This window comes from Botryllus schlosseri, chromosome 9, assembly GCF_051294905.1.
Source record: "Botryllus schlosseri isolate E-star chromosome 9, Bs_hap1, whole genome shotgun sequence".
In the NCBI taxonomy this organism is placed as follows: Eukaryota; Metazoa; Chordata; class Ascidiacea; order Stolidobranchia; family Styelidae; genus Botryllus; species Botryllus schlosseri.
Window position 1 is genome coordinate 16,472,390 of NC_137244.1, and position 25,394 is coordinate 16,497,783.

General features: G+C 40.9%; 1 protein-coding gene and 2 long non-coding RNA genes across 3 annotated transcripts; 2 read left to right on the top strand and 1 right to left on the bottom strand.

The window, feature by feature from the left end:
- Nucleotides 1–575: 575 nt before the first annotated feature.
- LOC145447384 (uncharacterized) lies at nucleotides 576–25,382 on the top strand. Its single transcript, XM_080325812.1, has 17 exons — nucleotides 576–804; nucleotides 1,779–1,926; nucleotides 9,174–9,281; nucleotides 9,347–9,457; nucleotides 9,954–10,124; nucleotides 11,483–11,615; nucleotides 11,679–11,831; nucleotides 12,616–12,718; nucleotides 12,806–12,917; nucleotides 13,348–13,512; nucleotides 17,161–17,239; nucleotides 17,813–18,042; nucleotides 18,172–18,375; nucleotides 18,852–19,058; nucleotides 24,143–24,275; nucleotides 24,377–24,461; nucleotides 25,007–25,382. Exons 1-17 carry the CDS (start codon nucleotides 688–690, stop codon nucleotides 25,262–25,264), a joined length of 2,517 nt encoding a protein of 838 aa, XP_080181938.1. The 5' UTR covers nucleotides 576–687; the 3' UTR covers nucleotides 25,265–25,382.
- Nucleotides 3,543–6,758, bottom strand: LOC145447401 (uncharacterized). The gene is made up of 2 exons (XR_013917552.1): nucleotides 6,638–6,758; nucleotides 3,543–5,368 (listed from the first exon to the last, which is right to left on the bottom strand). It is a non-coding gene; the product is annotated as an uncharacterized LOC145447401 (long non-coding RNA).
- Nucleotides 5,226–7,616, top strand: LOC145447400 (uncharacterized). The gene is made up of 2 exons (XR_013917551.1): nucleotides 5,226–5,346; nucleotides 6,616–7,616. It is a non-coding gene; the product is annotated as an uncharacterized LOC145447400 (long non-coding RNA).
- Nucleotides 25,383–25,394: the final 12 nt, after the last annotated feature.

The window sequence follows — 25,394 nt, forward strand, 5'->3', positions numbered from 1 at the left end:
GTTAAGAACCACAATTCTATTCTATAATCAACCAATATTACACCAGTCATTATTTCCATTTGTGCTCACTGCTATTGCGACTACCTGACATGTCCGTGGGTCGAGGTATATCGGGGGTTTCCTTATCAAGATGAGAAACGAAATATAGGGGCTTGCTGGTGGCCCAATGACCTCGTTATTACGCTCCTGCCAGAGTTTATATTCGCATATAATAATGTTGGTTTGGCAAGCAGGTAAGTGGAATTCGAATGTCGCCTCAGGCATATCGCGCTATAGCACATGAGTTGGACCTGCCAAGCAAGTTCGCAGTATCGCTAACAATTGTTTTTTTTTCGCAAATGCATTTGTGACATACTTTTAAGTTATTATAGACGTTAACATCGACGGCATTCGATAAGAGCTATATATTGGGTATGCAGATAGTTGGTTGTCCTCAACAGGTGACGGTGTCTGGCAGCGAGACATCAATTTATCCGTTAGTTCAGCTGAAAAACAGGAAGCAAAGAGTTAATGGTTTCGAACTATGGTGAAAATAACTAAAATATACCCGACTGTAAATTATCTACTCTGTATAGATCTTAATATGTTTTGAACATAGCCGAACGTCAGCCTACTACAAGTTGCTGCTAAAGGATTTGCATCGTTATGGTTTGAAAAGGATAGTACGCACAGGAAACAACTTGTAATATGCAGCTCATAACAAATCTCGTCGCTCTGTTTTGGATAACGAACACATGTTCCGGTGCGTTTGGACCTAAGAGACTGTACACCATGGATCTGCCGAAATCTGCGGTATCAGTAAAGGTATAAAATGGGTCGCGAAATGTCGGCTAGTCACTTTAGTCTCTACGATACGATTGTAATAAAATATAGATCAGTCATATCATACCACATTAATATGAGTCATTAATCAAGTAAGATACTTCGTTTCATTTGTAGGCTTTCATTCGGGTAAGCAAGACGTGGCGCGGACAGCACGGGTTCTCATTTACCCACTAAATATAGGCTATACTGCCTATATACAGACGCTGCTCGCAATCAATAGACTTAAATGTACATATTGTACAAAGTACAATCTATGATTATTTATTAAGCATAGTAAGGTTCACTTTGTCAAATCAATGTTGATGAACATTCTGTATTTTGTATATTATGGCGCCTTGAGAAAGCTGACATTGTTTCATGGGCAAGAGCTGGGCGTGGGCGTGTTATAATGAGGTTTGCAATTACGGCATCCTGCACTTATGTATGAATATGACTACAAAATAAGACAGTCAACATTGCACGATTATGCAGCTTGAAATTGACGGACCGCGAAGCTTCTATCCATGGTCATCGCGGAAGTAATAATATATAAAAACAATAAATATTATTTCTTTACTGCTCCATATTTATAGCTTTTCGCCGACTATAGCGATATATGCTTTTCTCCGCGAAAGTCAAGTCTTCAATATAGGCATACGGCAGAAGAACAATTAGCCTATTATGATGGATTGGTGTGTAGGTGTACTTGTGTACTACCAGTGGAAAAACTGCCTGCTGCATGTATTGTTAGGAAATAGTATAAGTTCTTCCTTACTGACGATCGCTGCGCATGAATGAATATATTCATTTCAAAAACAAATAGGAAAATTTTTAATGGGCGTTCCATGCACAACCCATTTCTTAAAGCTACCGCATTGCCCGTTTTAGGTCCATATTGTTCTTGTTACTTCTGCTCCACAGAGTGTATGTGTCGTATGTAATGATGTTATGTGTATGTGTGTTACACTCCTTAGGTTATCGGCAAAGATCTTATAATTCTGGGACCATATTACATCGGTTCCGTCACCAATGTTCATTGGAAGTTCCGACAGCCAAGCAGGATGACGCCGCGAATTATCAATAAGGATATTCCAAATCCACGAGCCGTTGGAAAAGTGCCGGGTAATTATCAGTAATGTCAATTTATTTTTGTTCATCTAAAATCTAAATACTGTTCATAGCCTAACAATCACCGGTCTGTCTATTCTACACCAAGGTATCATCTAGTTAAGTGTTATGACAAGACTCACATGGACCTTATAGAATGGGTCATTTTGTTTGTAATACATGATGAAGAAACTAAGTGAAGGATTTCCTCCATTCTTCCGAAATAGAATTCAATGTGAGCATCTCAGTTAATTTACTAATCACTAAAAGCCATATAGCAAAATCCAACACTATTCACCGTATCGCCAATCGCAGAAGTGGAATCGAGCTGTGTCTGTGTTGTATATTTGACCCAAACCCGATAGGCTCGAGTCCGTAGCCTGCCCTAAGTTCTTATGGTAGCCTGGTTTGCGCTAGAATAATACTACATACAATAAGTCGAGTGGTCAACTGGTCATTCGGGGCGATTCAAGCCTGAAATATTTTCAATAGTCAACGAAAAAATGGTTAAGAACCGGGTGCATTTAATTTGTCAATGTCACCAATGTCGAAATGTATCTATTTTGACAATGTCGCCAATGCCGCTCGGGGACCGAAACTAGGGTTGTAATGACTCGAGTCAGGATGTTTCAATGCCGACAATACCCACAGTAATTTGTCAATGGCAACGTGTATTTATTCTGCCTTGCTCCTTCCATTCCTTGTGAGTGGATGTCGTTATCATGTCGATGAAATGAATAACAAATATTCCAACTAGACTGCTGTTGAGATTCGCGTCAAGTATTGTTATAAATCCTACTTTGTATCAATGTGCCTACTTTTTGTCTGCGTAGGCCTACCTACGTCCGGTGGTGTGTTTTCATCGCGAATCTGATACTGGAATGTAAGGCTTCGACGTTTATTAAATTCAACGTAGGCCTACTAATGTAAATAATATGATCAGTGGGGCGGTTTTTTTCTGGCCTAAAAAAGAGAAAATTTTGTCCTAAAAAATCCAAATCTTGACTTTTTTTGACCTAAAAAAACTGAATTTTGACCAAATTTTGACCTAACGTATGCAAATTAGGTGTTTTCCCACATAGTGTTAAAATTGTACCACTTATCTTAATTTCTTGTCGGATGTGACCGTCCTAACGAAGTAGTTTGGCCTGAAAAAGCGTTTTTGGCTTTGAAACAGGCAACTTTTTACATGAAAAAAACAATATTTTAACGAAATCTGGCCCTATGAAGAATTTCAGTGGTTACAATATGTATTATGGTAGGAATAATTAAAATACTTTGTAGTACAACGAGAGATACTTTCTTACATCCTTGGGTAGAAAGTGCACGTCCTTACTAAGAAGCTTGCCAAGGACGTTCAACAGCAGCAGTTGTTGGCTGACAACACTCAAGTTGTGCGTACACTGCTGGTGCTGGTGGCACACCGTGCTGCTTCACTCTGACAATGTTGTCTACATCACAAATTTTCATCATGCGCTTCTTAATATAAGAATGATGCAATGCACAATAAATCTTTCTTCGGTTAGGATATTGCGGTACGTTGACCATAACACCATGTCTACCTATTATTTGTTTTATTTGACCGTTTATGATTCACAATGAGAAGACGATTAGCCGTTTACAACGGTAGGCCTAAAAAATAAGTTAAGAGCGGTAAAATATCAAATTATAAGTTCATCAACAGTGCAAAATCTACGATACAAACAAAATGTAGACGTCAAAAAATTTTTGACTTCATGAAAAATTTTGACAAATATTGACCTCACACAACAATTTTGACAAAATTTTGACAAATTTTGACGTGTCAAAAAAAAAACGCCCTAATGATCAGTTATAAATAATTTGCGTTTGTGGTCAATCTTCTGGTCTTCCAGTCAAGAATCGCGTCGTATGTAGCGAGATAGTCGAAGTAGTTGAGTAGCCGAGTAATGAATTTTATGGCTGGTCGAAATCGAAAACATTTGCCGATGTCTGTTTTGCGAGCGTCGGCCTCCTTGATCTTGCAAGTGATTTGTACCAGATAAGGCCGTAAGATATCACATGCAGTCTTGAGTCATGACTTGGTCCACGTTGTGGGCAATGACTCGAGTACAAGTCAAGTCAATACCAGGATTGATTCCAGTCGAGTCACCAAAAAAATCCTGACTCGAGTCATTTCAATCCTACTTTCGCCCCCGAGCGGCATTAGCGACATTTACTAAATAGATACACGTCAACATTGGCGACGTTGACCAATTAAATACTCCCTTAAGAACTACTAAAATAGTAGGTTGGAGGGTAGCCTACTGCTCGTACAGATGAACTCTAGAGCAGTGCTCTTCAACCGGGGTTGTCGTACACCCTAGGCCCTAGGGTGTACCAGAATTTGCAAAGGGTGTACCACTCGGATGGGGTGTACAGGGGTGTACCAGATCCGAATTACAATGAGCCGATGGCTAGCTATCACAAATGCAGGTTTATGGTAGGGTTGCCATACGTCCGGAATTTCACTGAAAAATCTGCGTCCGGGAGGAATTTCTAAAATATGCCTAAATGTCCGGAATTTTGAAGGCTTCAAGCAGGCTCAATTTTTTTTTCGTAAATCAACATAAACAGTATTATTTTCAAGCAGATTTACGATATTCAAAATTGTTCTTCGCGCTGCGCGCGAGTTAATGCAACGTATGATGATATTAATATGGGCACCTGGTGCTGGTGCTACTCTCGCCGAAAATGCAATCAAAATAAAACCATCACTTACTGAAATAAGTCTGATTGTAACCGTAATTATAAGATATAACGGTATATTCCTAGAGTTGGTTAAGGTCGATTGGATGCTTCGGTCAGAGATAGGGGTTCCAAATCTTGTGGTCGTTCGCCTTAATCTGGGGATCGCGATGATGTTGGACGCAATTGACTTCCTAGGCCGTTAGATAAGTTTGGGCAAGCTGAATTTTTTTAGTAATCCGCTTATCAAGTCTTGAGCTTTGTCACGGAACATTTTCAAATGGGAAATGAGGTCGCGACCATAAAAGCCTGGAAATCACCTGATGTGCAACCTGTTGGTGCATTTTACAATGGCCTAATACAGGGGTGGGCAAACTTTTGAGCTCGCGGGCCGCATTCAACATCTGAATCCATTCGCGGGCCGCACCAAAACGCAATATTGGTATTTGATCATATATGAAGGACATGGCTCTTATATATATGCTTATTTAAAACAAACCAAACATTGCTTTGACGATATCGTACACGTGTCAGAAACAGTGGCGAGATTGTATAATCTGGTCGACCTCAATAACCAATGTGTCAAAACTATAGTGATGAAAGTCGGTTGTCCCGATTCTTAGAACAGGATTGAAATTTAAATCTATGAGCAGCGAACTGTTCATAGATTTACTAATTCAACTTTTGGTTTAGTTCCAGGACACATAATGCTGACAGCATCATAACCATGTTAGCAACAAACACGCTTCTACTGTGGGTAGATAAAATATAAATACCCTAATTCTACGCATACAGAGAAAGAATCGGATAGTTTGATGGCATGAAAGATGACGACTGTGGATGAGAGATTTTTGAATATGAAATTCATACTGAATACAAAGCAATTACTGAAGATTAGATGTAAATCGCGCGGAGCGCGAAAAAAATTTCATTCCAGCTCAGCTTCGCGGCCCCCTTCAGATGCTTTCACGCCCCAATGTTGGGGGGAGGGAGGCGAGCCCCCAGTTTGAGAATCACTGCCTTAGAATCATCATGTTGCAATATACTAATAAAAAGTTGCATTAATTCGATTTTTAGTAATCATTTTATCAATATTTTTAACAAGTTTCTTTTCACTCTCGCGGGCCGCACAAAACGGTGTTGCGGGCCGCATGCGGCCCGCGGGCCGTAGTTTGCCCACCCCTGGCCTAATATATGGAAGAATCAATATTATTGACAGAATTCATTCATAAAATTTAACAGCCAAATGCATATAGTAAGTGCCCAACAAGTAACATCGACTACCCTATGGTGGCCCCAAGATCAGTGCTTTTTTTGGGTGGAAGGGGGGAGGGGGAGAAAAAATGTTCTTTCGGACCTGATTAAAACACTTAGACAGATAACCGCGCCAACCGCAGGGCTCTCAAACACAATCCTGACAGGCCAGACACGGCCCGCCAGATGATATCATCCGGCCCGTAGAGGAATGTATTGTAGACCCTAGCAAGTAGCAATCACCAGATCTCATATTACAGATGGCCCAATCCATGACCTATGTTCCACTCCATTCCTGTATAGTGTATACCAGGGGTGGGCAAACTACGGCCCGCGGGCCGCATGCGGCCCGCAACACCGTTTTGTGCGGCCCGCGAGAGTGAAAAGAAACTTGTTAAAAATATTGATAAAATGATTACTAAAAATCGAATTAATGCAACTTTTTATTAGTATATTGCAACATGATGATTCTAAGGCAGTGATTCTCAAACTGGGGGCTCGCCTCCCTCCCCCCAACATTGGGGCGTGAAAGCATCTGAAGGGGGCCGCGAAGCTGAGCTGGAATGAAATTTTTTTCGCGCTCCGCGCGATTTACATCTAATCTTCAGTAATTGCTTTGTATTCAGTATGAATTTCATATTCAAAAATCTCTCATCCACAGTCGTCATCTTTCATGCCATCAAACTATCCGATTCTTTCTCTGTATGCGTAGAATTAGGGTATTTATATTTTATCTACCCACAGTAGAAGCGTGTTTGTTGCTAACATGGTTATGATGCTGTCAGCATTATGTGTCCTGGAACTAAACCAAAAGTTGAATTAGTAAATCTATGAACAGTTCGCTGCTCATAGATTTAAATTTCAATCCTGTTCTAAGAATCGGGACAACCGACTTTCATCACTATAGTTTTGACACATTGGTTATTGAGGTCGACCAGATTATACAATCTCGCCACTGTTTCTGACACGTGTACGATATCGTCAAAGCAATGTTTGGTTTGTTTTAAATAAGCATATATATAAGAGCCATGTCCTTCATATATGATCAAATACCAATATTGCGTTTTGGTGCGGCCCGCGAATGGATTCAGATGTTAAATGCGGCCCGCGAGCTCAAAAGTTTGCCCACCCCTGGTGTATACAGTCGATGGGCAATGGTTTGCTATTGTGACGTCATATTGACGGTCAATGTAATACACCTCATTTTAAAATCCGCTAGTGGGCGCTTAAGAGTGTCCGGAATTTGCTTCACAAAAATATGGTGACCCTAGTTTATGGGTCAGTACAGGTTGACGCACAGGTTAATGAGCAATATGGTACGATGTTATCCCAAGTGTAATACTGTACAGTGTACACCGCTTGATTGTGATGTCATAAGCAAATATTTCTTCTCTTCATTTAGCCGCCGGCAACAGACCAATGGTTCCGTTTGGTGTTGGATAGTATGCAGTTAACAAACATGTGTTCAGCTAGTCATTTGTCTTTTAGTGATTTCTGAGGAAACCGCCGCTACAGCTCAGACTTTTGGAATCCGTACTTCCTACCCGACGTTAATAAATACCGCAATGCACATAAATGAAGTGACGTAGCAAGCCAGAGTCGAAACAGCTTCCATGTTGAAATCGGAACCCTTTTGTTTTAAAATGCCGATTGTATGTCCAATATTTCGCCATACATTTGCAATTTAGTATTTTATTATTAGTGATGTAAATTAGCGACAATATACTGTGTATAGCGGCATACGATCTGAGGTTACTGACATCTCTTGCAGCCCATGTGCTATTATCGACTGTGTGTGGTGTGGGGCAGGCCTGATACGCAGTAGGCTGGTGCGCCTGCTATCATCGCTGATCTGAATTACCGCTTCTGCAACAGTAGCTTTACCTACTCTCTCCCCAATACTGTCACATTTAGGTTGATTATCGTTCGTAATGTCATGCTGTTTTTGCTCTGACACGAAATAAATTCCAATTTGCGTGGCGGGGGCCTAACTGGCTGCGAATAGACTCTGTGACCAAACACTATTTTATTAAAATCCAAATTTTTGACGGCAATAACTCCGCTTCTACTGGTCGGAATTGAACCAAATTTGAAGAACATCGTTTTTATAGACAACCTAATACTTTCATGGGGTGAACAGAAAAATTTCAAATTTTTCGTTATTTATTTTTATATAATAAATAGAAACTTTCTTCTCCCGTAGCAAAGACGGCTACTGGTTGGAATTGAACCAAATTTGGTGTGTAGGCTTAAGTTAGGTAACCTAACAATTTTATCAAGTAGCCCAGGGGCGGGCAACTTCTCCAGGCGGCGGGCCGGATGTGGGAAAATTATGTAATGAATGTATTGTAACGACAGCAATGTCATTTCGAAGCCATTTCTCGTCGATAATGACGAAGACAATATGGATTTGAGAACGCCATTGTCATACAGGCGCCGCCATATTCAATCAACACATGGTGCGATCCTTAATTAAGATTTTAAGGCGTTAGATAAGCCCGGTACCCCAAATTTACCAAGATATCAATTTATTAGGGTTGAATACATCGTAAATGCCGATAATGCAAGTCTTCTCGCTTCTACGAACTTTCGCATAAGCTCCACTCTCGCACGCATTCTCGGTTATGTCCTTTCTCGGTATTGGTATACAATCCCCGCGGCCCTAGTCTGCGGAGACTCCCCACTACTTGCTTACTTCGTCAAATTTTAGTGACTGTATGGTATTATTTGCGTGTCTGCGCAGCGTGCGAGAGTGGAGCTTACGCGTAAGTAAGTAGAAGCGAGTAGACTTGCATTATTAGCATTTACGGTTCTATATCAATGCCGAGAAAACCATTACCGAGAATGGACATTGCCGAGAACGGCCAATGCCAAGAATAACTTACTGAGAAGGCGTTGTCGTTGAATTTATATCTGAGAATCGACACCGAATGTGACAAAGCCGCCATGCACATGCACACGACCTGTATGCATAATATGCCTACATTGCATTCTCGGTAATGTCCATTCTCGGTGATGTTCATTCTCGGTACTGGTTTTCTCGGTATTTACGGGACACCGGCCGGCGGGCCACATTATCAACTAAGACGGGAAACTGTCCGCGGGCCGGACAAAATCCCGTCGCGGGCCGTATGTTGCCTGCCCCTGAAGTAGCCAGTACGATTTGAGGAATAAGTCATTTTTGAAGACCCCTAATGAACAGGGGTGTACGAGTTTTGAGCAAACGTTAAAAGGGTGTACCACGTCAAAAAAGGTTGAAGAGCACTGCTCTAGAGGCAAATGATCTTACTTACGTGATTCAGCAAGCACATTTTCCGGAAGCAAAGCACTCACATATTGGGTGGCAACGTGGGGATCAAACGACACTTCCGGTGCAGTTTACGTACTCAGACCCACTACGACATACAGTGGTAAGTTGAAGCGGAATACGAATTATAGCAGATCGTTTCTTTCATCAACATGACTGCGTCATTAGTTTGGAAAGATATAACAATCGATACCGGGTGGAATTATGAAAGATCGATGTGGGTGGATATGAACAAGGATGGCCGAGTGGATTGCTTAACAGCAAGATTTCGAGGAGGCGGTAAGGATTACGAGATATAACCTCTTTATCTCAATCTCACTTGCTTAACATACGTCTGATTGTTTATGTTGGTTAGCATAAGTTGGGACAACTGGGTTAGCGTATGCCCTGATATTCATTTCCCTTTCAACGCGTAACGCATCATAACGGCATCAGATTTGTCATGATACGTTCATAATAGCCAGTAAAACAAGATTTAGCCATGGTGGTAAGCCTACATCCTGATTGAAATTTTGGCGCGTGTGATCCATGTCATATACAATGTACATTATACATACTTCAATACATAACTCTGTTATAACCATAACCATACTTCTATCCACCCAAACTTTATGTAGTAGGACTGTACGTTGACATCAGAGCACTATAGGTCTATCGCATAATTTGAACGAGGTCAATGCTATTCGATTGATACAAATAGCATATCTGCTGGCTATTTGCTTGTCCAACCCGTAAGGATTTGATGTAATTCTCATTGATGAATGATCAATTGCAGTCGGCCAATTGGTGTGGTTCGAGCAACCGAAAGGCCAGGACAAGTGGAATCAGCATATTATAAATCAGGGGATGGCGGATGGTAATTTCCTGGGATTCGTGAAGGGAGGAAAGACGTACGTTCTCATAGCCAGTCTGCAATTCAGCGCCTTGGGATTGGTTTGGACAATGCGTAAGTAAAGTATTTATCTTTTTACAGTAAAGTGCAGTTTATGTACAGTACAATATAGTTTATGTACAGTACACTAGTACCGTGCATACAGTTTATGTAGCCCTAACAATAACAATACGCTGCGCACGGATCATCGGTTATAGCTTGTGTGTACCCATGTACCATACCAATGAACGGGAATACGAAAGCATGGGGCATGTTGAGGCCGCTAAACTGCTTGATCCTAGGCCTAGCTATTTTCATCTAGAGTAGTAGTTGATTATTGAAACACTATGATGTAAACTGGTTCAATAAAGCGTCAAATCGCAAGTAAATGGTATGGGAGCTTGGCTCATAATAGAAAACGATGTCTATCCCAGCTCTCGGTTCGGTTTATCAGCAATTTTGTTATCAGTTCAGTGCACCACAAAATTGCGATGCAATGAAAAGATTGTCGAAAATACTTGGAGTATAGTCTTTGAAATCAGACACACACCTGGGCCTAGGCCAGGGGTGTCACGACCGCGGGTCGCTTCCGGCCCGCTAGACGATTTCATTCAGACCGCGAAGCAATTCTGAGTAGATTGAAAAGTTCTTATATTGTCCAGCATTTTTGTAACAAATGTAGAGTTTTTGTGCAGGAAAGGCCCATCATAACCACCCGACTACGGCGCTGTGGTTCTATTCTAGTTACCACTATAGTTACAAGTCGGTGAAATTGACATCCAACTTCAAGAAGGCAAAAAGTGCACACTAAATTCAGTGTTTTACTCAAATATGGACCAAAAAGTAGTAATTCACAGAAGCGAAAACGCCATTAGTAGCACAAATATGTAATTGAAATATCTATGGTCACACTGCTGTGTCACTTTCGACCCACCCAATGGATCCCAAGACATGAAAGAAACCGGACTCTCTGTAAAATATTAATAAACCAAATTCCAACGTCCGCGTTTCCAATTAACTATCTTTGTATTCCTCACAATCCGTATGCAGGGCTAACGCCAGATTACGACTAAATCACTGGTAGCATGAAATATGCCAACTTATATCGTCGTTAACGCCACTGTTTTAGCGGTTCTTAACTGTATTCAACCGGACGATCATCGTATTTTGCCAATTCCATTGGTCGCGAGTAAAGTAGCGGCTTTTGCAACTCACTTTTTACATCGCCTTGGTCAGATGGGCATCTGATTTCGAAGACTACTCCAGGTCGTTTCTACGTCTTCCTATCTTTCATTGTATCGCATTCTTGAGGTGCATTGAAATGACGAAATTGTTAGCAATAACTTGAATTGAATTGAATCATTCGTTGACTGAGTATCAGTTTATTAATAAATTTATCAATTCAATTGAGTTAACAATGTTTTTCGCGCCAGATCGCAAAAATCTTTGGGTTAACGATGAAATGATACGGCATCGTGTGGTTGACAATTATGGAAAGTTCTACGATGTACAATACGTGGACCTCAATAGAGACGGAAGACCAGACGTGTTGACGACCACTGTCAAGTATTGATTGACTGCATCTGTATTGCTACAAGTATTTTGATGCCCAACCGTTTACCTTTACAGTATCGGTAATTCGCGAGGTCACGTATTGGGGTACGAAGTACCGAACGATGTGCAGAATAAAATCTGGAAGAGGAGAGTGCTAGCGGCTGGATTTCAAGGAGACTATAGTCCCGGAAAAGCGACTGCCTTCTGGCCAAATAAGTGGAAGGGAAAGTAAGGAATATTCATTATACTGATGACTGTAGTGCACATACGTGTATTATTTTAATATAGAAACCAAACGATCTGCTACATATTCTTTTCAAGTTACATGCAGGCTATTAATTCATAACAGCTGTTGTTTGATTTTGGCGACGTTGTGTCACATAGTACAAGCATCGTATAGGCAGCGACTCGCATAATCATAGCGATAGAGGTAGAACGAAAGTGAGCCGCTCTCCAAAGGGGATCGGAACCATACGAATAAGCAATGTCACATATCATTGGTCTGTGGTAATTGACCATAGTAGGCCTATATGGTATAATCGAAAAATCATACAGCCGATTGATGGATAGGTGTCTGTAGTGTTATACTGGTCACATTTTTTTCTGTTGTAATCGAGACCGGTTCATATATGACAAATTCCCTATTTCCAGTCCATCCTGTTCTTTTTTTCAAAATGAACTCCAGCTGCGATTCGATTCCAGCCAATATACAATCCGGCCCCTCGTCATCACTATATCAGCTCGTCATTAGCAGTCACAGCAGTCATACTTGCGCCACTCCGGATCCGATACGACTCATCCGACCGTATCACAAAAAATATCAATGCGCCTTCGGCCAAGAAGAAAATCCGACAATATCCGCTTTGGATGTAGGCCTAATCGAAGATAAATAAATGAAAGCATTTACCATAGACTACAATGTACGTAGTCACTACATTGTTGTTTCAAAGAAAGGGGCCGATGGCCACAATCCTTGTAGCCGGTGACGCTGTACCTCGATATATTTTCATAGGACGGACAGGCCGAGCATTTTTCTTTCCGGAGCTGGACAAGAACTATTGTATATTTTAACGCCCAAACCGGCAAGAACAGGGTGGAGCTACATCAAGTCTGCGGTAAGAAATCGAGCAAGATAAAACAACACTTCCCTGCATATGCACGCATACCGATCCGGCTTTCGGTCAATCGCTATATTTTTACAGTTGAAAGCAGGCGTGGGTATGATCGGAATCCCGTTCATTCGGGACATTGATGGGGATTCGTATCCAGAGGTGTTTGTTCCTCAGGGAGACAAGCTTCATGTGTTTTCGTATGGTAAGCTCTCCGTATATTATATATGATCACGAATTTCTCAACCTAATAACATTCTCAATCTGGCGCCTCCCTATTTTGCTTCTCACTCGCAATTTTAAATAAAAACCTAAGCGAATATGTCTCGCGGATATATTGATAACATCTATTATTATATGACACATTTGTGAAATAGATTGCAGTGCCTTGTCGTAACGAAATCAACAGCGTCTGCGTTGGTTCGTCAGTAAGCATTTGTATGATTTCGCGACCTACATAAATCGGATGCTGTTTCCCTCTCTTGGACAGTATTTGTGCCGTCCGTTGAGCTGGTTAGGTCACAGTTGACTATGATCTCTACTATTTCGTCCAATGATATTCCGTTATGATGCTCTAACAGTCTACCAGGAAGAGATATGGTGTCGAAAGTTCACATGCGATGTTTTGCTTCTAGATTACAATGCTGCGGTAGCGGAACCCGCCAACACTCCAGCCCCGGCAGGGCGAGTGACTAGGCGGCCTGTGGTGAGATATCTGCCGCCGTATTTCCGACCGGGCATGTCGCCACTACGTAACAGATCTGCCACTGCTCCACGCGCAGCGCCTGGGCTGCCCTTGGGTGAGTACAGGATCTCTACTATGAATAATTAGGTCATCGTTTTAGGTCATTGTTGACGAAGTATTTATAGGCATCGCGAGAAGTTTTGTTTTTATTATCTGCTGTACTGTATATTTAGTTGTCATTTTTAAATTTCGTTGGATAATTCATAAGATTATTGTGATTCTTCAGTATTTCTTAGCCTGAAAATACTGAAAAACCTTCGGGCAGACCAAGGGTTCATAAACATCATTTAGCGCGGATCCCTAAATTATGTTGGAGTTGCGAGCAATGTTCCCTCTAATTTTTGACGAGTCTGCGCAGACTCACCACAACTCACTGCGCAGATCCTTGGACAACAGTGCGTAACGACTAAAAAAAGTCATCACTTCGGATTTTTTGTGCGCAACTTGGATTTGCTGTGCGCAAAGACCGTGTCAGCACTGCGCATTTGCACACGTGCGTAGCTTAAATGGGAACATTGGTTGCGAGGATCCGATGTGTGATCTAGTCAGAGAACAATTCGATCTGCATCAATTGGACATATAGGGTTGCATTTAAAACAAATGGTGTTTTAAAACACTTAGTTCAAAACATGTTTTAAACCAGAGGTCTCAAACACACGGCCCGCGACGGCATTTTGGAATTTTAAGTATTCAACAATATATTCAAGTGCCATATATCTTTTTTAGATATAAGAACTTAAAGTTCACGCTAAAACTACTATAAAAATCACGGAAATCTCAACAAACTTCACTAACACATCACTTTTAAAAGCTACCATGTGGTAGAAGATAAGCTATTACGTCACATAGTTCATGGTGATAAAACGTGACCCGTTGATGATACGTGACTGAAAATTGTGATTTGGTTTGGTGCGACCTTGTCGTAAAATTACTCTATTTCGGATTGACTGGGTGATGAAATAAAAATGACTCGAGTTGAGTCATGTCAAACGCTGAAATCGGACAAGGACTTGCGACTCGGTATGATGACTTGGTAATCCTACAAGAGTTACGATCGCTAAAAAGGTGAAGAAGCAATGTTATTACTATGGCTCAATAATGATTATATTTAAGTTGTTATGGATATATCGAAGGCAAAATCTTATGCTCATTTAATTTGAGTTTGGCAATGACAGTAACAATAGCCTATACTTATCACGACTATATATGAAAACCAGGATCAGGCTACACCGCTCATATGCTCAGTAGATTTTAAAATATTCTAAATAAAGTTGTTGCAAGTCAAAGGTTCACTTGTTGCAATATTATAACTCCACAGTTTTACGACGTCATGATGCATTCTCTCACATGATTTCTATAACTGAATGATTAAAAATATTCTGCCCGGCACAAAAAAAAATTTATTCAAATATTTGAAAATGTGATTTTTTCCTCGCCAAGCGTTAATAGTACAATAGTAAATTACATTTCCACGATGTTTGTGGAATGCCTGTCTGTAAGGTCCCGTCAAATAAGGCCATTGAATATCCCAATTATTGATGCTGCTGCGGCCCGCGGCGTTATCAAAACTAGGAAATTGGCCCGCGAGCACATTTGAGTTTGAGACCTCTGTTTTAAACAGTGTTTTAAACAGGGCCCTTTAAAAAAATTGTTTTTCAAGTTGTAAAATTATGCCATCATTGTGTAAATACTTTCCAAAAACATGCTGTATGAGCCTCCGGACAATCACCATCCGATTTAGCTGACTTATATGGATATGGGATGGTTGGAACCCTCAAGTCGGTTCGACAGTTATAGTACAGATATTTCGTCAAAGGAGCTATATTTAACCTATATTTTCAATTGTCCATGTCAATCCATTATGACGTCACAATTGAATGCTCGTGACGTCATGGCTTCAAAAAAACTACAAAAAAGATGTATTAAATTAGGGCCTTGTTTTAAACATGTTTGTTTTTAATAGATTTTCGTTTTAAATGCAACCCTAATCTGACATAACGCAATAAAATGAAAATGATTTGATAACAAAATGTTTGCTTTATTAAATTTAAGGAATAACGAATACAATATTTTTTCATTATCTTCGATTTATTCATATTAATGAGTGGTCTAATGTGATGCATGTTGCTGCTGGTCTTCTTCTGGTCTTCGAGTGGAACTTGAAATTATAGGGCTTCGTCTTAGCTGGAGTAATAGTCCAACACGCAGGTCATCCTCTGCGCCCAAAGGGTTTCGAATAAATAAAAAAGTGATTATAGCAGACATGGCTGTCCTGACCAAAGACATATGCTCGCGTCAGCGAATTCCAAAAATCGAAAATACTTGGGAATGAAGGAACAGTTGGTGTTATTACCTGAAGGCCCGAGCAGCAGGAGTAACAGGCCCGATAAAATGGCCAGAAGACAAATCTCACAAACCGTTGACGGAGAAAATGTTTCAAGCACTCAAAATCAAATTTGACAAACTGGGGAATGTGGAGTTTTTAGAAAGATGCATGGACCTTCGGACACAAAACGCCAATGAATCACTCCATAGCACCGTATGGAACAGGTGCTCAAAAGCCCTGTTCATTGGTAAGAAATACCTTGACAGTATTGTTGCGGACTGTGTTGTGGAATGGAACATGGGAGCATCTGCAATACTATGTCAAGGTGCTGGCATTGGCATGGTGATGTCACCACGCTCCCACAGCTACGTCAAGGAAAAAGACACTCGCCGCATAATGAATGCTAGACAACTCAAAAAAACTAACGCATCCCGCAAGCGGACGAGAATTGAAGAATCCATAAAAAACAAACGACTGGAAAAGGAAGAAGGAAAAACGTATTCTCCTGGGGCTTTTTAGTTCCGCAACTGTGTAAAATTGGCTTTTTTCAAATATTACTGCGCGTTTTACATGTTTAGAAAATAAAATGGCGTTTTTCTCAAAACTTTGGTTTTCGATACCTTAAATAATATTTGAGGCAGAAAAACTGGTCCTATCAACGTGAAAATTTGAAGTGCCTTGGGATGCTAAACAGGATGAAAAGGTTTATTTTTTCTTTTAGGTAAGGGTTACCTCCATTTCGGTTCATCGAAATCAAAAATTTGCGATTTTAAAAAAAAAATCGGAACAAAAACTTTTTTCCTGAAAGAACTTAAATTATGATCAAAAATCCTTTTGAGTCCGTAATTTGGAGTAATAAGAATCTATAAAACGCACCGTGAAAAAATTTCATCAGAAAATTTTCCTGCGAAAACTTTTTCTAAAATTGATTTCAAAAATCACGGAAACACGGTGAACGTCAAAAATATTAGGACGTTTCACACAAAATTTTAACCAATGTTAAAATATCCACTGAAGCACATTGCGTGCAAATTTCAGAAAGATCGATTCCCTGTTTTCGAAGTTATAGGTGTATGACTGATTTTGCAATTCGAGGGGTAGCTTAGCCCCTTAATGGGTTCATCTTTTATGAAATCTCCATCACTGATTACTCATCACTGGCACTCGTCAGCATTTATTAAATGGTATTATGCCATCATCGATAATATGACAAAATGTTAGTGACTTTGAAATATATACACGAGTTGGTACCGGACAGCAAGTTTAAAGGATTGACCTGACTGGTGAAGCCACAAACAACCGCACTGCATGAAAGCGATCACAATTATACCAGGTTCGAGTTCGTTAACTGAGCTGAATTATGACTGTACCCCACAGAAAGCGACACACAAACTCTCCCGTCACTCGAGAATTTGCCGCGATTCGTACCGCGGGGAGGAAGCACAGCAAATAACAGGTAATTCTAAATTAATAATAGAATGTAGACCTGCTAAATGTCAACGATTTGCATGCTCACTCAGATATGTGGCAAAGTAGTCAGTCAAAGAAGAATTTTAAATAACGCCGTAAATTTCCATTTAATTACAAGTAGAAGGAGCGATTAAAACTACTCAAGTAAGAATATTTGATTGGGGTCGCACAATTTTAAAATTTATTCGGAGGTGGCTACGTTTGATATCGCAAGATACATCTTCTCGACTAGTGAAAAATAACCAATACGACCCAACAAATACGTACAATCTTCCGAATTGTTTTTCATTCACCGAAATATAGGGGATATTCAGCGTGGTTATTCTTACGATTTCACTCTAAACGCGACGCAAAAGTATCCCGAAAACACTTCATACTTTTCAAAATACAGATCATGAAAAGCAGTTTTGCCTGAAAAATGTTCAAGCAGACGTGGAGATAGGCTAGTAACATATAACCACTTAAGTATAAAGTGCAGATAGGAAAAATCTACTGGGGTACCGCAAGAAAGTACAGGTACTTCGTTACTGACACCTCTGCTCGCTTATAACTACGACAGACCGACATCCAACAACGGCGGCGGAAGCAGTCCAGGCCGCAGCCAACCGGCTGGATCCTCAAACACGGGAGTTTCGGTTCGAAACCCAGGGCAAACGCCCAACGAGCCGAGTGTAGTTTTCCAGCCAATTATGACTAACGACGGTCGCGTTGCATTCATGCCAGTATCGAACGAGGCGTCACAGGATAACGGCCAGGAAGAGCCGCCCCCTCAATCATCACAAGATGCTGGTGCGTATGAATGTTACTTCTGTGATATGTAAGAATGGTACGGTCAGTAGCAAAGTATTTCTATAACTTAGGAGTTCTAATTCTTCTTACGTAGCAAATCTGACGACCTCGAACCCGTCTGTATATTAGGTGTGAATGTGGAACAACCCGGTTCAAACCCACTAGGAAACGACGGAACCCCACCGTATCAAAACAATCCACCTCAAAACGGAGCGTACTCCCCAAGAGAAACGTCGCTCAATCCAGTGTACGAGGATGAGGTTGACGACAATCAATACCAATACAGTTATGCGGATGATGAAATGGATTACGGTAATGTGTATGAAGTACAAGGTACGTACGGGCTAAGTGGTTGGATGTGTGCCCGTGAAATCTGCACTCTGAATCTTGTACTTGGCGGCCTCTAATCATAACCTACCCTAACACTCAACCCATAGCACATGCAAACCAATTGCTGCGTGCCGAATTCACTACTAAACGATTGGATATATGTATACCTGTAGAACCATCGCTTTTCCTTCGTACACCGCTAATAAAGGCAGCTCAATAGCCACATTTTCACCCTCTATCAATCGTGCATCCAATATACAGCGCAGGTGATTGGGAAAGAATAACAATATTCAACAAGGAATGTTAAATGACAGTCAGCCTAATATATCTCAAGTACCGGATGAAAAGGCAAAGCGGTCTTGGTGCATGTAAGAGACCGGTATAGACGCACAATTATCTACTTATTTACGTCTCATCAGAGCTCAGTGCGACCTCAGTTCGGATCCATCTAGCAACTAAACCATGGTGCCTATTCGCAGAAGCCCCGCCGAACCTAATCCTCTCAATTACCCCGGACTCGTATCGCTACCAGGAAGAAGCGGCGGACGCGTGTACTTTCGAGGACAAGGTCCTCTGCAGTTTAATGCAACTGGAATCCGCCACATCAGCAGGAGAGCTCCCGCCGATTGAGTGGGGATGGTTCGAAACGCCGGGAAGAGCAGCGGAAATAAAAAACTGCATACCTGGTATGGATTGTCTTATGCGATTACCGAGATCCAGAGTAGAAATTCTGTAGAGATCCGGCCTAGGACAAGGTTTACACTTACGGCTGTACACTAAAAACGTTAGGACCTCTGAACCAGTTCCATGCTGGTGTTACCAGTCTTATGCTTCAGCCCTACATCGGCTGAAGAGAGTTGTAATGGTTTCACATGAGGCAATCGCTATTTTCTAGTACCAAAACACGCACACGCACATATTCAAATGGTTGTAAACGAGTCAAACACACCAATCCCAGGGGTGGAGTGGGTTTTGCGCGCAAGCATCATAATCAGGTACCAGGAATCATCCGTAACCCGATTTGCACCATACACCATGTCGGCAATCGGCGAGATACACAATTATATCTGTCCACAGTGTACAATTGTAATCCGACTACACCAGTGGTTCTTAACCTTGCCCACAGCGCCCCCCAGGGGCGCTGGCGACTTTGAAGGGGGGCGGAAGCGCTCAGGGGGCGATATGGGGGGCGCTGGGCTCAGGGGGGCGGTATGGGGGGCGCTGGAGAAAAAATGGCTTCGCAGTAGATGATGTGGTGATAGGACTTATCCTTAATGAGTATTCAGGGCAAATTAACACCGAAAACTTCGTTAAATATAGCCTTCAAAATACATATAGGTTTAATTGTCCATGGGCGCCTAAATGACTGACACCGAATGTTCCTGTCTTGGCAATCTGAACTCCAGAAGACGAATTCCATCTGGCAGGGAAAAATTATATATCAGTGAGGAAATACCAATCTGAAATTGGTGCGTCTTTTAGTTAAGTACGATTGGGCGACAGGGATTTTCCTGTTGGGCGATATCCCCGTTGAGCAATTCTATATTTTTTGATATTGCAGACAGGGGGTCACGAAATAACATCATGCAACGAAGTCATACCAACGGGCTCGCCTGCCCGAATATGTTTAATTAGTAGTAACGGGCCCTACAGTTTTTAAGAAACCTCACAATGTTCGCTTTAAGTTTTGATGAGTCTGCGCACACTCAACAGCTCATTGCGCTGACCCTTGGACAACAGTGTGTAACGACTAAAAAAAGGTAATAACTTCGGATTTATTGTGCGCAACGTAGATTTCCTGTGCGCAGAGACCGTGTCAGCACTGCGCACGTGCGCAGCTTAGAGGGAACATTGCACCTCACTCAGCTCTACCGGTAAATGTGTTTACATGAGCAGAGAGAGGATAAAAATTGATCTCAATTTACATGCAATACCCGATGATATTGACCAATTTAATCATTAATTAGTGAAATTTTTCGCGCTTCGCGCGACTAGGTGAACATAGCTGCCTCAGTAAATGGACACCTAACGTAGATACCTAATAGGCTATCAGCCAATAGCGGACAGCCTAATGGAGGTCTGGGAGTGAAGTCCCCCGGAAGTTTGGTTTATCACCCGATGGGGGCCCTGGACCAACGTTTTTTGTTTGGAGGGGGGCTGACGAAGTGCTGTTACGGCCCTGGTAACGAATAATTGTACCTGCGGGCACGCCCGAAAATGTTTAATTATCAATTACGTGCCCTTTATTTTCCTATACAACAGCTCACTCAGTGCTACTGGTAAATCTGATTACGTGGGCTGAGAGGATAAAAAGTTTATAGCGAGTTATATATGTAATTACCACCTTTCCATTCATGCATTATAGAAAATTTTGGTACCTAGGGCGACCAGGCCACACAAACTTTGCTGACCATCAAAATCACGATATGGGGTTCGTGGGGGCGAAGCCCTCAGAGGTTCAGTTTATCACGCTATGGGTGCGCAAGGCAATCGTTTTTAGGGGGGTTGACGAAGTGCTATTACGGCCCTCCCTATTACTCATTGTCTTTATTACATTCCTTACAATATGAAGTTGGGGGGCGCTGGAGCACGATAATTTTTGAAAGGGGGCGCTGGAAGAAAAAAGGTTAAGAACCACTGGACTACACAATCCAATCTTGAAATTGATCAATACAGAGGCAGACCTAATGAAATAATATTTGCCATTTTCAATGATTTCCTGTAGCCTGTATAAAAAATCCTTACCAGTCGCATGCATTGTAAAACAATATTAATCTCGCCGGGGTAGTCATGGGGTTGTAAGGCCCATATGTATCCACTATGCCACGACGGATTGGTGGCGTTACGTCATTTTTAAACGTCGTCGTTTCCCAAAACATTTTATACTGCCCTCCAAAATTTTCCTCGTATGGTGACACGTAAACGTACACGATGCAGATTATATACATAAAATATTTAAAAAGCCCATACTCTTTACTTACGACATATAATATGCATTTCAAATATCACAAATGAAGACAGCTGAATAAAATGTATCGAGGTGGTACATCGGATATTGAAATATTGTATAGTAGTTGATCAGAGGGAAGAATCTAGCCAATCCAAAATATTCCTTTAAACAACGATTATACTCCCCCAATATCTCATTAGTTGAGTGCGTAGGGTTGCATTTAAAACAAACGGTATTTTGAAACACATGTTTTAAACAGTGTTTTAAACAAAGGCCTTTTAAAAAAAACGTTTTTTTTTAAGTTGTAAAATTATGCCATGATTGTGTAATACTTTCCAAAAACATGTTGTATGACCCACGGACAATTACCACCCGATATAGCTGACGTACATCGATATGGGATGGTTGGAACCCTCAGAATAGTCGGTTTAACATTAATAGTACAAATATTTCGTCAAAGGAGCTATATTTACCCTATCTTTTCAATTGTCAATGTCAATCCACTATGACGTCACAATTGAATATTCGTGACGTCATGGCTTTAAAAAAACAATAAACAACATGTTTTAAATTACGGCCTTGTTGTAAACATGTTTGTTTTGAATTGATTTTTGTTTTAAATGCAACCCTAGAGTGCGTATGTCTGGACGTAATATGTCATAGCGTTCGGCTTGACATGTTTTCAGGACATTTCTGTGTATTCAGCTTCCACTGGAGCGCTGATAGCAATTAAAAATAACTTCAAACTTGACAGACAGTTGTTACAATTTATTACAACTGAAATAAATATCATTTTGTTTTTTCAGCTAACGCATCATCACGTTAGAACGACACATTATAATCATTTAGCAATATTGGATAATCATATCCAATCGCTAAAGCCAATATATAGGCTTCATTTAAACTTGTGCTGCTTCGGATCGAACTATTTCGGTCTCACATGTTCGTCTTACGAACCATAGGTGTTTGTTAAATTCTTTCCCATCCTCATAAATATATAATGGATAAGGCAGCACATTAATTTGACAGGTTTTAACTAAATGATCTGGCTTCTTTTCGATCTGAATTTGCTGCGAATGATATCTTAAAAACATTGAAAACTATTTGTGGACAAATTTCTGATTAAATATTCATGTATGTAAAAGTTTTTGCTAAGGAATATTTAAACAACTACTCAGTGTCCAGCAGGTCATTAATATCGACGCATGCGGTCATCTATTATTATCTTATAACTTATAGTATTTATATTCAAGCCAAGATATATCCTAGCTAGGAGAACCGGGTTGACATTTAATGGATCAAAACACTATTAACCACATTAAACGACGCAGCCAAAGCAAAGTCATACCGTAGTTGGTCTCAAATCTAAGTTAATATCAAACTGTACTTATAGTGGCGGTGTACCACTGCACTCAGTGATGGCTAAGTAGGATGCAAGGCCTCGTGATCAAGACCGATTTTGCAGTCCGCGTACAACCAGTGCTTCCTAATTTTTCCTACACGCCACCCTTTCCCTATTTTGGTACGCTTGACTCCCGACTCACCCCTTACCCCAATATGACGGAGAACGAAAAGATTCAGAAAACCATAAGAAAATAGCTTGTTATTTCTCATGGCAACTTCGCGTCGAATAAGCTATGGTTGCGCTGCGACAGTCGAGTAACAGATATGAAAAAGAAGGATATTAAAATGCGAAAGCTATAGCCTACACACGAGCTGGTGTGAATTATAGTACCTTTAATTGAGACAGGCATATAGTTACGCATCAAGAAATAAAAAATTGTTATTCCCAAGTTTACGTTTAATATGAGGTTTCCGAAAGAATCATGGGAAGTCAAATACAGAAAATTTGTTGAAGGCGTTTGCTCACAAATTGTCTTAGACAACCCAAAGCAGGTAGCCAATTCGAACTATACCAGCATTATGATGTATACTATCTCTTGCATTCTCTCACTCTTGGGATCCCATGAAAAAAGAATTTTCGTAAACTGCGTGGAAAATTTCACGACTAAAAATATAAACCGAATGCAATTTTTCATGTTCTGAATTCTCCTTGAGAATAAATGAACTATCGATCTGCAAACCGCAATTTACAGAAGCTAACTCGCCATTACAAAAGTGTTTCATTGTGAGATGGAAAAGTTGGTCGCACCCCGTCGTTTCAACCGATGAGAACTACAGCCCGCGGAAAGACATTATGCACGTCGGGCAAAACAGCTCAAAGCGCAACCAATTGTTTGATTACAAGCGGCGAAATTGATTAACCTTGCAATGATTTTTTTAAACTGAATATCGAATTTTATATCCCAAAATAGGGACTCGATCCCCGCCCACTGAATGAACGGAAGAGCGTTTATACTGATTATTATAGCATACGGTTGGACATTACTCGAGTTCCAAGAAATTGTAATGGAAACTATGATGCGGATATACAATTAGGAAAAATTTATAATTCATTTTCGTGAAATTCCACATGAAGTAACGATGATTCCCCAGGAGAAATTCTTTCCTGTTTTGGAACCGTTGGTATACGCACCACATACAAACCAATTCTACTCGTCGGCAGAGAATTGGAACCGTAGCGACCTGGTGTACAAGGCCATAGCAACTGATCGCCATATTATAATACTAAGCACAACGAGGCAAGGCTCCGCCGATTCTGTATCACGATCTTATATTTTGATGTGACAAGAATTGTAAGTCACGATATGGCTGAAGCTGAATCAAATATGTACGAATGAGCAATTGAGCATGAGCAATCGAGCCGTATTCAAGTGATGGCAAAGATTTTAGCATTTATATTTTATACATATATTTCAGGTGATGTGAGATGGCAGGGTTTTAAATGCCATAACGGTGTCGTTGGTCACGCACCCGTACAGCAATCGGCGTATTTGAAAGGCTATTGCTGCGCGGTAATGAGAGGCGCGAACATTACGGACCGCAGATACAGGTGTGTACTTGTACATTGTTTTGTACATGCAAATACCAGAAGCTTGCATGTAGGGTACGAGGAAATGCTAGGCAGGGTTTGAAAACGATTCCTCGTTACAGTACTTTCACGCAAGCGAAAATCGGATGTAACGAAATAGGTCATCACATATGTACGCTGGAAGAAATGTACCGGGTGTGGGATAAGGTGAGATTGTGATGTTGTTGTTTATTGAACAAAATGATTTGGCGCTTATCGCCTGACGGCCTTTTGCACCGCGGTCAATGAAATTCATATTGTAGGCCTACAACACGAAAAAAGGAGGCCGTATGAAATAACGATAAAATATCAGAATGTAGTAGAAACACTCAGGTCATAAATGGCGCTTATGTGGATTCTGTAATTTCAACCTCATCACTTCTGAGTTACGTTACGTTCATTGTTCGTATCCGCCATAAATGTAATTTTATTAGTGTCGATGGATCAAGTATTCCACCTGTTACCAGTTTTTTAAAAATGTGAAATGGGACTTTGTTCTGGTTCAAGGCTTTTTCTCAATGGTGGCGGCATTATGACTAATATTGTGCTAAAAGCCCTTACTATATATTAGCCCTACCTGCGTCGTAGCAAACTAATCAATGCCGGTGGTCACCATTGTTAGTTGTTGGCCATAGTTAGATACCGTTATATTAATGGTTCGCAACTCATTTACCACACAATATTAAACATTATATATTATAATTTGTATCCAGTCGAGCTACAAAAGCGACATGTGGGGATGGTTTCACGACGACCGTCACCTCGTGAAGATGGTGCACAGCTGCAATCCGAACCAGCAATTGTGGCCGGGCTACCAATGCCTCCAAGGCCGACTGGTGACTTCGGAGATTATGACGTCTAACGTCCAAGAGAGCGCTTACTGTTGCCACACAAGTTCAACGAGTTCCAATGCTCGGCTAAACAGCTATTTTGTTTTGTTTTCATTTCTTATCGCTTTCGCTATGCGTTGACCAAATTTGATACCCATGCTTCCTATTATTGTTTGCTGTAAAATTGCGTTTAAGTTTTTAATATTTTCACCTCGTGAGAAGATGTTGGATCGTAAATAAATTCTATATATGTGATTTATGATGGTAGCAT